Below are 11,338 nucleotides of genomic sequence, written 5' to 3'. Positions count from 1 at the left end.
ACCTCTATTCCTGTAGGCGAGTCCTGGGAAGCTGGTCAATCTGCAAATGCCAATTCCCAGCAGTGAGCTCAGTCCACGTGTAAATCAAGATTTGGGGAAAGAGTAGGGTGGGTGGCATGGTTGACGCTGTCATCAGCTCCCTCCTCTGACTCCTCTGGTCATGCCCCCATCTACTCTCACTCAGCTACACCCCACCTTCGGATTTGTGATGGACGCTGGGTACCTAGTAACCACAGCAAGCGCCTCCCCCGCACTTCCCCCTTCCCCCCCCCCCCACCCCCAACCACCACCCCAGCGATGGAGCCTACTCTGCTCCAAGCCGCCGCTAAGACCCGGAGAAGCGGAATTTCACTTTGAAACTCCCTTGCCTCTTGAGGGCCGGTGCTGGGCATGCTCAGTAGCCGCGGCGCTGCTGCTGGGCTGCTGGGCTGGCGCGGAGTCCACCCTGCCGTCTCCGCCTTGGCTTCTGGGCGTCCAGAAGGCCAGGCATTTGCCGCCTCTGAGCGCTTCTGTTCCCCTTACCCGCAACCTCCTACTCCTCTTCCTCTCTCCCTCTCTTAGGGAGGTTGAAGCTGGTGCTGGTTTCTGTCGGCGCCACAGACTGACTGCTCTGCAAACCCCAGCCGAGGACCTGAATCCCGGAGACTAGAAGACCCTTGGCGGTGGCTCTTTCTAATAACACTTTACCTGAAGTGGGGTCGTGGTGGAGTTTCTTCTCCACCTCTCAATGCAAACACTATGCGGAGAGCAGTCGGCTTCCCTGCGCTGTGCCTGCTCCTTAATCTTCACGCTGCAGGTAAGGGGTTGCCAGGCTTAGAGCCGGAGCTGTGCATGAGATGGGAAACTGCACATGCTTAAGGACTCTAGGAAAAGCTTGCCTTGCGAAGAAAGCCTTTCTAAAAAGGTAAAGCAGGACAGTACCTGACAGGGAAGGGGTGAGGGAGTCGTGCACCTGTTGGAAAACTGAGGCCGAAAACTTAACCTAAAATTAGCTCTTGATTTTTATTTACCTTATACGAAAATAGTGAACATTTTCAATATGAATACAGGTTTGCTCCCCCCTTCGCCTCCCCTCCGTCTAGATTCCCTGCTCTTGTTTCTAGGCTATGCACTTAACTGTCAATTTTTCAGGAGAGGGACAAGACATCCTGCTGGATGTAACCTTTTCTACTGCAGCGGCTACTACATTCATAAGGTCTCTTGGTCTAGCGAGCGCTCATAGGAAGGCATTGGCTGTAACCTGATGGACCACATCTCCGCCCAAAAGATCGAAATATATGGTCCACATTAGTGATGCTGCACCAGGCTCTTTTGGCCCCTGCTCTTGTCACTCGAATTTTCTAAACCAATAAGAGGAAGGAAAGGTTTCAAATAGAATCCTCTTGTCTCTTTCAGCACCATGGCTAGCGCCCGCTGGCACTTTAAAAAACAAAAACAAAAAACAATTACAGTTCCAAAGCTGACAACCCTGGGTTAGGCACTGCCCCTCGGACAGATTTAATAAGGTGTAATCAAGAGTAACAGTGAGACTGCTCCCAAATATAAATAGATTTGAGGCACCAGAATCAATATCAAGTCTCGTGTGGAAGCAAACCTTGGGAAGTACCTGGGAGATATTATACGTGGTGTCCCTGCTTTTTGCATACATAGCACCTCTATTTAATGCAGAGAGACTTGCTAGGCTGAATTCCTTATCATTGTCACACACACATGAACCAAAATAAAATATGGCTGGGAGATTTTAGAAACCCTACTGTGACAGCAGTTTTCCATGCAGTAGTCCTGTAACAACCAGAGACTAGGCATTTTCCCTGAGTGTGCTTCTCATCCAATCACACATATCCATTCATTCCTTCAAGCAACATTTGCTGAGTGTATACTATGTTCTAGGGGTAATGAGTAAAAATAATTGTTCTGAAATTACAATCCTTGCAGTATCTTTTTTAAGAGTGGGTGAATTTTATTCTCTGTGTACAATAGTGGGAGTGAAATATGGTACTTTCTTATTCCAGCTAATGCTATTATTTAAATGTATCATGAATCTTTTGAGCAAATAATGCATAGGATTATTAAAACTATTATTAAATACACATGTTAATTGTTATAATTATGATGTTATATTGGGGGGTTTTCAATAGTTCTTTGGTACATTTTGAAAACCAGAAAATAGCTATGACTTGATTATTAAATGATTTGCAAACAGCTGTAGTGAATTATTTCATTACCACATACAATTCTTCAATGCTGAAATGTGGGATGAAAACATACACATTGGGTTGAGTTTTATTTATAATATTGCTTAATAATAGACTGATAAAAACCTGCATTACAGAAAAATCTCAATTCTTACTAAGGTAGCAATGATTTAGCTGGTCTGCCAACAATATCAGTGTAGTCATTTTTTCAAAACTAACATATAAAAAAGTTTAAAGATCACATTTGATACATCTTGAGTAATTATACCTTAAAAGTTATAAATAAACTGAAGCATGTGAAAAACATGTCTTGATTTACTGTAGATGAATATTTGGGATGAGAAAAATGAGGATTTTTGCTCATCAGATGAGAAACCTAGAAGCCTGTAGCCCTAGATTATACCTGGAGCTCTGCCAAAGGGTATATTACCAAAGCCAATCCAATCCATCTCTACTTCAACTTTTTAATTTGCAAAACAAATATAAAAAGTAAGATTAATCAACCAATTTTAATTTAATAAGAAAATGCATTTAAGGGCATTTTTATATTTCAATTGCACGATGCTAAATATTCATTGTATTCATATTTAATACAGTGAAATATATTGGTGTTTTATCACAGCAGATTGCAAGTTTAATATTATAGTTCTCTTGCCAATTTCATTTTAAATGCATTTTAATTTGAAACAGCAATTTGTGGGTCACAAGCTGCCATCAGATTAAGATTTATCACAGTTATCTAATAACATTGTTAGGGCTTTTCATCAGAACTAAAACAAACACAGCTCCTTGGTCTAAGCTTCTATACATTTGGAGATTAAGAAAATAAGTGGACGGGATGACAAAGATCAAGAAATCACTAATATCTCTACTTGTTGAAGGTGTGAATTTGTTACTTTTATGGAAGACTTTTCTGTCAGAACAGAGGCTGACTTCATAAAGAAGGGAAATGAATTCTATACATTCAGGCCTCTTTAACTGTGAAGCTAATTGATCCATTTTTGTTATGCACGGGGTATCAGCAACTGCTTTATTCTGGTGGAACTGATGACATCTTATAATGCTTTAGAGATGGGAGGAATGGGCTAATGGGATGTAAGTGTTCTTTTTAGCTATACTAGGAACTGTTGCCTTCAATATAACCATGCCTGTAATGATAAGTAGCAAACTGCTTTCAACTTGAGTGCCATCTTCCATTATTTTGGTTATGGTTGCCTAAGACACCGTCAGGGGAAAAAAGAAGATTATGACTCGGATTCTGGCTAGGGAGAAGTACTGTGGTCTATAATAGCTGTGGGAGAAAAATGAGGAGTGGGTACAGTGCTGTGTAAGTGGCATCTCTGGGTAAATTCACACTAAAGGATTACTAAGCATGGTTCTTGTTAAAGAAGCTGGACACAACTCTACCCATGGCAGCCGATTTTTACAGATCACCTAACAAGGAAGTTGTGGTTATTGTCCATCCAACTGCTCATTTTACAGGTGAGAAAATGAAGATCTAGAGTATTAAAGTGGTAGTTAATAGCATAGTCAGGATAAAAGCCCAGGTTTGCAGACCCGTGGTTGCATACTATATAAAATTATACACTGGTTCTACAATAGGTGAGGCCACCATTTATTAAGTTAGTGGTGCAAAATACTTTTTACCTAACTGTCCTTATTCTTTACTCTTTCGTTAACCAGTTTAATATATAAACTCCAGTTGAAAATACCACTTCAGGAATATTCAAGAAGGCAATTAAAAGCCACCACAATAATATGAATGGTAAAAAAATATTATGTGGAAGATCCACAGAGCTTATTTTCTTCAGCATTTCTCCTCTTCAAAGGAGAGGAATATGCTTCTTTGTCCAAAGAAGCATATTCCATTTGTGGAGATATTATTTATAGGGTTGTATTTTAGTTGCAAAAGAGTACATTTTTGAGATATATTAAAAATTCTCATGTGAAAGCTTTCTTTTTCCTAGGGAATGTTTTGCTAACAAAATACAGAAACCGATTTCAATCCATTGATTTCTCTTTGAGTTCTGGGAAAGGTTCTTTCAAATTTCCGTGTTGTTCTTACTATCAGCCTTTTTGAATGGCACAAAGACTACCTTCAATGTATCTCCTGAAACTATCTCTTCACTCTCAGAGAAGTGCATAGTCAATTTCTCTAGTCTCTGAGAAGAAAGGTATTCTATGATGGTGCCAAGAAGATCTGGGAGGTGATTTGCAGAAGTACCACCCTCAAAAGAAAGGATAGACTAACAGGTAAATGATACATTTTAAGATTTTAAGATGTTCCTTAGAACTCCAGAATTCATTTCTCCTGTTGAAAATCACTCAATATAGACCTTACAATGGTCTAGAGTCTCTCTCCACATTATTTCTATGATATTATCTCTCACTACTTTCTTCTTTTTTTACCTCTCTCCAGCCATATTTATCCTTCTGTTTCTAGAAGATGCCAGGAACTCACCTTTTCATACTGTTTTGCTTTTTTCTTTCTCCAGGTATCTCCATAGCTTAATCCCACAATAATTTTAGGACTTTAATTAAATATTACCTTCTTAATGGGGTTATCCTATTTCATATTTCATTTTCCCTTCCCCACATCACCCAGATAAAAATTCTAACACCATTTCCCTGCTTTTCTTTCCCCAGAGGTCTTCACCACCTAACATACAATATATTTTACTTTTGTTTATTGTAGTTTCCCCTCTCTGTATTAAAATGTAAGCCCGTTTAGGGCACATATTTTTGCCTGTTTTGTTTATTGTTGCATGTATTGGAGGTCCTGGGCTACCTAGTACCTGGGGGCAGTTCCTGACATAAAATCTTTCTAAAGATTAAATAAATATGTTAAATAAATAACATAATACAGTGATATTTCTGATCTCTTCTTTTTGCATTTAATATCTTCTTAACACCCACAAAAAACACACATAGTCCACTTAGCCACTTCCAGAATGGACTTAAACAGAGCTCATTTGTCCAAAACTCATGTTGCCTCACATGCCCCCAAAACACACTATCTCTAACAGATTTTGCTGTCATTGTGAACTGAAGGGCAATAAAGGGTGGGTTTGTGTTAGACCAGAACTACTAATCAACTCAGTGAAAAAAGTCTTTCAAACTGATTGCCAGATATTGTGCAGCCCAAATGCTTTGCTGATTGGCTACATTTTCACTTCTCAGTGAAATGCCTTGTACATGTAGGAATGGCTACAGGCATCAGCTGATTTACAAACAGAGAGTCTAATACACTAGGAAAAACTGATTTGCTTCTTTGGTACTTAAAAGACATAGGAATATGTATATTGGAGATGACATATTTCTAGCACCTCCAGTAGAATAGCACCTCGCATATTCCATTGAAAATCACATCCTGCCTAACACCCTGTAAAAATTCTGGGATGCATTATGCGCATTCAGCCTTTTCTTCTTTATTTCTCACCTACTTCTCTATCAACTTCAGCCCTCATCCTATCATCCTATGGTTGAGCATAATTCAAAAGGTTATTATGATGTACGTTCTTGTTGTCAATGCATTTCTATAGTACTTGTCTATTTTGACCCCTTTCTGAATTTTAAAATTTTTCCTCACTTGACTTCCACAGACAGTCATTACTTCCTAGCTTCCCTCTTATCTCTCCAGCCATTTCTCAATTTGTACTTTTAGATCTTCTGCTGTGTATTATTTAATAGTTAGTGCTCTCTACAGCTTGTCATTGATTTTTTGTTATTTTCCTCTGTATACAGTCTCCCTGGATAATTTTACTCAGACTCGCACGTCAAAGATTCCAAAATCCACATTTCCACCTCAGTTATCTCCCCTGAACTCTGGTTCTATATTTAAAATTACCTAGAAGTCATTGTATATTCCATAGTAATCTTTTTGTTTTTGTTGTTGTTGTTGTTATTGTTGTTGTTATTAGAGACAGGGCCTCACTCTGTCGCCCACGCTTGAGTGCAGCGGTGCAATCATGGCTCCCTGCAGCCTCAACCTCCTGGGCTCAAGTAATCCTCCTGCCTCAACCTCAGAGAGTGCTGGGATTATAGGTGTGAGCCACAGTACCTGGCCCCACAATAATCTTATATACAACTGTTTTTACTCAACACTTCTCAACACAATTACTCTGATAAATATTCTCTAACATTGTGAATAACACCAGGATTCCTCACAATGACCCAGGTCTGAAAGGAATAATTGATCCTAGATCATCCGTTTGCTGCTTTCGTCTTAAAGGTTTCCAGCTCTTCTCATAAGATGTTCTCCACTCTCCATGATCACGTCACTGCCTTGAGACAGATTCTTATTTCTCACATAATATCTTGTGATGACCTCCTATCAAATTTGTTCTTTATAATAATGTCGGAGGTGAAACTCTTAAAAGCATACCTGATCATATTCTTTCTCCATAAAATTCTTTAATACAGCTATCTCCTTTTCTTTTAGAATAAACTCTAAACTCATTAGCAAGGCAAAGTCTTTTGCGATGAGGTCTTCTCATCATGCCCTCCTTTGCACACTAATATCACACTAAGACAAAATTTCCGTTGGTTTGCCATGTCTTGAATCATTTCACTTACTGTTCTATTTCTCTTAAATACCAATTATCTGCTCCTTTTCTTAGATGACTCTTTCTCCAACTTTAAATGTTGATCAGGCATAGCCCACTTTGAGAATCTTCTTTTTTTTGGATGCCTCACCTCATTCAAGTAGCTCTCCTACATTTCCCTTTTCAGTCCTGTATATTCCCCATCAATGTACTTAACCTGTATACTGAAGTTTTTTGAGAACAATAACACAATTGCAGCTTTATTTCTATATACTTATTCCCTAGAACTATGCTTGTTACCTAATATGGCATCAGTAAGTGTTCAATGAATGAATACATACATTAAGTGTATTTGGTAAAATGAATTATGATAAATTAATTTACATTGACCAAGAGATTATATCTCATCTTCATGACCATAAAGAAGATAATTGACTTTACTACTGTTACCTGAATGCAATTTACACTTATTGACAACAAGTAAATGGAGATGGAACAGAAAAGTTTCTATGTAAATACAGTCCATAAGATAAGTTTGTGTCCCATGGGCATGATGCTATTTGTAGTGTACTTGTGTGCTGAACTCTTTCTAGATGGATAGACATTCTTGCATGATTTTCCAGTACTACTTAAGAACAGAATGAGATTTTTTTTTTTTGACTTTAAAGAGCTCAAAGAGTTAGATAAACAACATAGCATGATAGTTGTCCACTACAGAATGGACCTGGAACTCCTAACCCTGATTACTGATTGGTTATTATCTACCTATAGCAAATACAAGACATTTACACATTCAAAATCAGGTGGGAGTGTGAGACAGTGGCTTCAATAAATCAAGATCAAAAATTATTCAACCCTCCTTTTCTCTCTGAAATAAAAACCAAATCATCACACAAAATGACTGAATATTTGAGTGGTTGTATACATTTTTTCTCTCATTTTATGTGTATACGGTCTTTATAGAACCATAAAGTTTTTGAATTCCACATGTTTTTTCTTATAGAAGACATTCTTACACCTGAAGAATGGAGACTATTTTGTGAATTATTTAAAAATCGCTTTATGTGAGATGATCAGATCACAAATCAAAAGCCCATTCATTGCCATTAGTATTAGAGATAACATGGATGTTATATTTTATGGTAAGTTTATTGTTAAATCTTAAAAGTTGTTCTGTGAGTCAAATTCAAAAGCTAGTGAAAGCCATTTTTTCCTTTAAAAGGGGATTTGAAAGATTCTACTTGGCCCATGAGTGCATTTTTCATCTTCAAGGCATTTACAAATGCTGACACACTTAGAGTAGCGTTGATGTTTCCCAACATAAAGGATGTTAGTAGTTTCGAAAAAGAAAGATGTAATGCTAAAATATTATTTTAAGATCAAATATCCTAATGCTTATGTACCATATAATGTAACTATAAGTGCCTACTATAGTAATGATATTTACCACAAAAAGACAATTAGCAGGTTTATATTGTAAACATTAGCACTTTCCATTTAAATCATTTTTATTTATAATGACTGCATAAACTTTCCTCATAATCAAATCTCATTTGATTTTAATATGTTAAGATGTTGATGTCCACTAAAATTGCAGCCACATGGACCAACAACAAAGCAAAACTATTGTTTATATTATGCAGCAGTCTAGAACTTAGCAAATGCCAAGTTCATTGGGGACATGAATTATTTTTTCCTATTTCTATTTTATTTTTTATTTCCTTTCTTTTCAGATCTAAAGCAATGTCCATTTTCTGGCTTAAATGAGAAGACTGGCCTCAGGCAGTCCTAAACTACTGATTCTTTGGAAAGGAGCACTTAATGAGCACAGAGTAAAAGCATCTCACAGTGATTCACTGGCCTGTACAGCAATATGGACAGACCAAGACTCTACAACTATTTCACTGTACTAATGATCCAATTCCTGAGGCATACTGGAGAGAAAAGGAAGCAATAAGTGCACAGAATCAGTTCACCACTGGATGACTTTCACTTATCTGGGAAAAATGATTAAACATAATATCATAGTGAGTTAGTTAGGTTGAAAGACCATCAATCCGTTAATGTAAATCTATGGCTTTCAATCATAAGCAATTTAGTTTCTTTGTCTTCTTGACTCAAGGTAGTATTTTTAAAATTCTCCCTGAAGAAAATAAAGTAGCTTAAACAGAAGAAAGGAGAAAATTTAAACAAGGGGAAATATCATGTTTCTAGATAACTTTTTAGCAGAATTCCATAGTAGTTGAGAGTTAAGTGGGATAATATATCCAAACTTGCAGTCTTAGAGAGTGCCATAGAAGTGTTAGGCATTATGTGATTAGACTAAGGAGATGATAAATGGTTAATTTATACCTTGGAGGAATTTCTTATTCTTTTTATGTTTATGCCAGTACTGGGTAAGCATACACACCTAGATAAATTCTGGATTCTGAGTGTTTTTTTTTTTCAGTTGAGCCTTTTCTTGATAGTTTTCATCTGTATGCTATAGGCAGGAGCCTGACCATATGTGCAGGTTTGTAGTGGACTATGAAGCTCTAAAACATCTACCTCCCTGCAGATATCTCTCCCAATGCCTTTTCTAAAAGTTTCATCTAAACATGAATTCTAGCATCATGTCCTCAGCAAGTTCTACTTAAATGAATGTGAAATACAAATTTGTCTTGGATATGCCTGATTGTGACTGAAAATGTGTAACATTTACATAAACATCATAAATCTGAAGTGTCTTGTTCCTGCTGCACTGCCTTGCTTAGCAGGTAGTCTAGACTTGTCCTAGGATACATCTTCCTAATTAATCCCTCTAGGGACCCACAAAGGGTGAAAAGCTCAAGCATGGACCAGGGATGCTGCTCATAGGTCTATAGGCTTCTCATCTGTTGTCTACTCCTCTGGCCATCCTTCTTCTCTACTGACCAACTGATACTCTCCTATTTACCATCTGTAGCCCATGGAATTTCTAGACCATGGGGCTGCAGGTCCATGTTGGAAGGACCTGCAGACACCAGCCAAGACAGGGGTGTTTGAATGTAAAGGGATAGAAGGAGGGGCATTGATATGGGAAGAACATAATGGAAAAGGTCACATGCAGCCACAACCTATTCGTGGAACTACTCACCACTCCCCTAAAACCCACGCTACTCAGCTGACCCTGCTTTTCTAGGACTCTTCTCACTGCTGATTTTACCTCAGGTGACCTATTATTTATAGCTCCAGTTTGACTCCATTGGAGACCCATAGTTCACAAGAAAACTCAGAATTCAGTTATAGAAACTTTTTCATGATGCTTCCCTTCTCTATGCAAATCCAGAGACACATCTGGCAGCTGTTTCAGTGCCTCTGAACATTTCATGACATTTAAGAAGCTCACTAGGGCAATTCTCATGAGTCCTCATAAGCCTGGTCTCCTTGGGCATTTGGGCATGGCTCTTGGCATTGCTGGGCACCTCTGTATCTCTAGAGCATCAGGATTTCCCATCAGGCATTCATTGGTTACTTTTGATTGTTTTATTTCCTCAAACTGGGAATGCCTGATATTTAGAAGGCTTAAATTATAAATTTTATCATGTTATTTGTAACTCCTAAATCTGAGCATTAACTGAAGCTACAGAAATATAATAAAAAGTCTTCCTCTCAAGGCAAGCATTGGATTTCATATGGAAGAGGCAAATAGATTTCCTTTTAAGACAGGAAGGAGATAACAAATGAGTATTTCCTAAATCCCTCTGATGTGCTAAACTCTACCCAAGGTGCTTTTGTAAGATAATTGTCTTACCTTTTAGGATTGAAAAATGTTTTGAAATGGCATGCTTATACTTCAGAAACAACAAAAATATGCCTTAACTCATGTAGTACAATAAAAACAAACAAAAAAAAAAATTGGGGCTCTAGGATCTGACTACCTGAGTTCGAATCCCATCTTCTCCCATTTAAAAAACTAATGTATAAGGCCCTGCAGCATGGAACCTGGAACACTGAATATATTCTATATTCAATATTAGTAGTTGTAGGAGTTGTATTAACATGTGAAAACTTTCATTGGTGCTGTATTTCCTATAGCTGAAATATAAGACCAATGAAAAGAAAATATAAAAAGAAAAATGGTGCACATTGACTATTGACCTATTAAAACAAATCACTCTAAAACCTTCGTTTGTGAAGAGTGTATACTATGAAAATCAAATAAGCATGTCCCAATTTTTAAAATACTAGTAAAACCTTCACCTTATAAATTTTTAAATGCTCATAATTAGCAAGTTCATGTTGAAGAAACAAAATGCTGCTTTCAAAACAAGTATATAAGAGAAAAAAAACCTCTAACCGCCAGAGGCACTGCCACCATGGGCAACCTTTCTTCTGACAAAGTATCTGTCAGTCTCAGGGATTGGGTAGGACATGTGGTATCATCACTCCTGCTACCCTGCTCTACAGACTATATGAATCCACAACATCCAACAAAGGCCAAAACACTCCACTTCTAATGCTGACTTTCAGTCTTAGAGAAATATGTATTAGACAGGGAAAGTTTGACATCCTACAATGAGTTTATGTGAAGGGGGCCCTGATTAACAGAGGCTTTGCTTATACTAATGTTTTGTTCCT

At 37.8% G+C, this 11,338-nt stretch overlaps 1 protein-coding gene across 1 annotated transcript in view; it reads left to right on the top strand.

Moving 5' to 3' along the window:
* The first annotated feature begins 390 nt into the window (after nt 1-390).
* The window catches only part of PTPRR (protein tyrosine phosphatase receptor type R), a 273,414-nt gene continuing 262,466 nt past the window's right edge, over nt 391-11,338 (top strand). Inside the window, exon 1 of the mRNA XM_054445132.1 lies at nt 391-796. Within this exon, the coding sequence (XP_054301107.1) occupies nt 739-796 (58 nt within the window). The 5' untranslated portion in view covers nt 391-738. The remainder of the gene's footprint in view (nt 797-11,338) is intronic.

This window comes from Pongo pygmaeus, chromosome 10 (genome assembly GCF_028885625.2).
Source record: "Pongo pygmaeus isolate AG05252 chromosome 10, NHGRI_mPonPyg2-v2.0_pri, whole genome shotgun sequence".
Classification (NCBI taxonomy): domain Eukaryota; kingdom Metazoa; phylum Chordata; class Mammalia; order Primates; family Hominidae; genus Pongo; species Pongo pygmaeus.
This window is presented reverse-complemented; position numbering and strand designations above follow the sequence as displayed.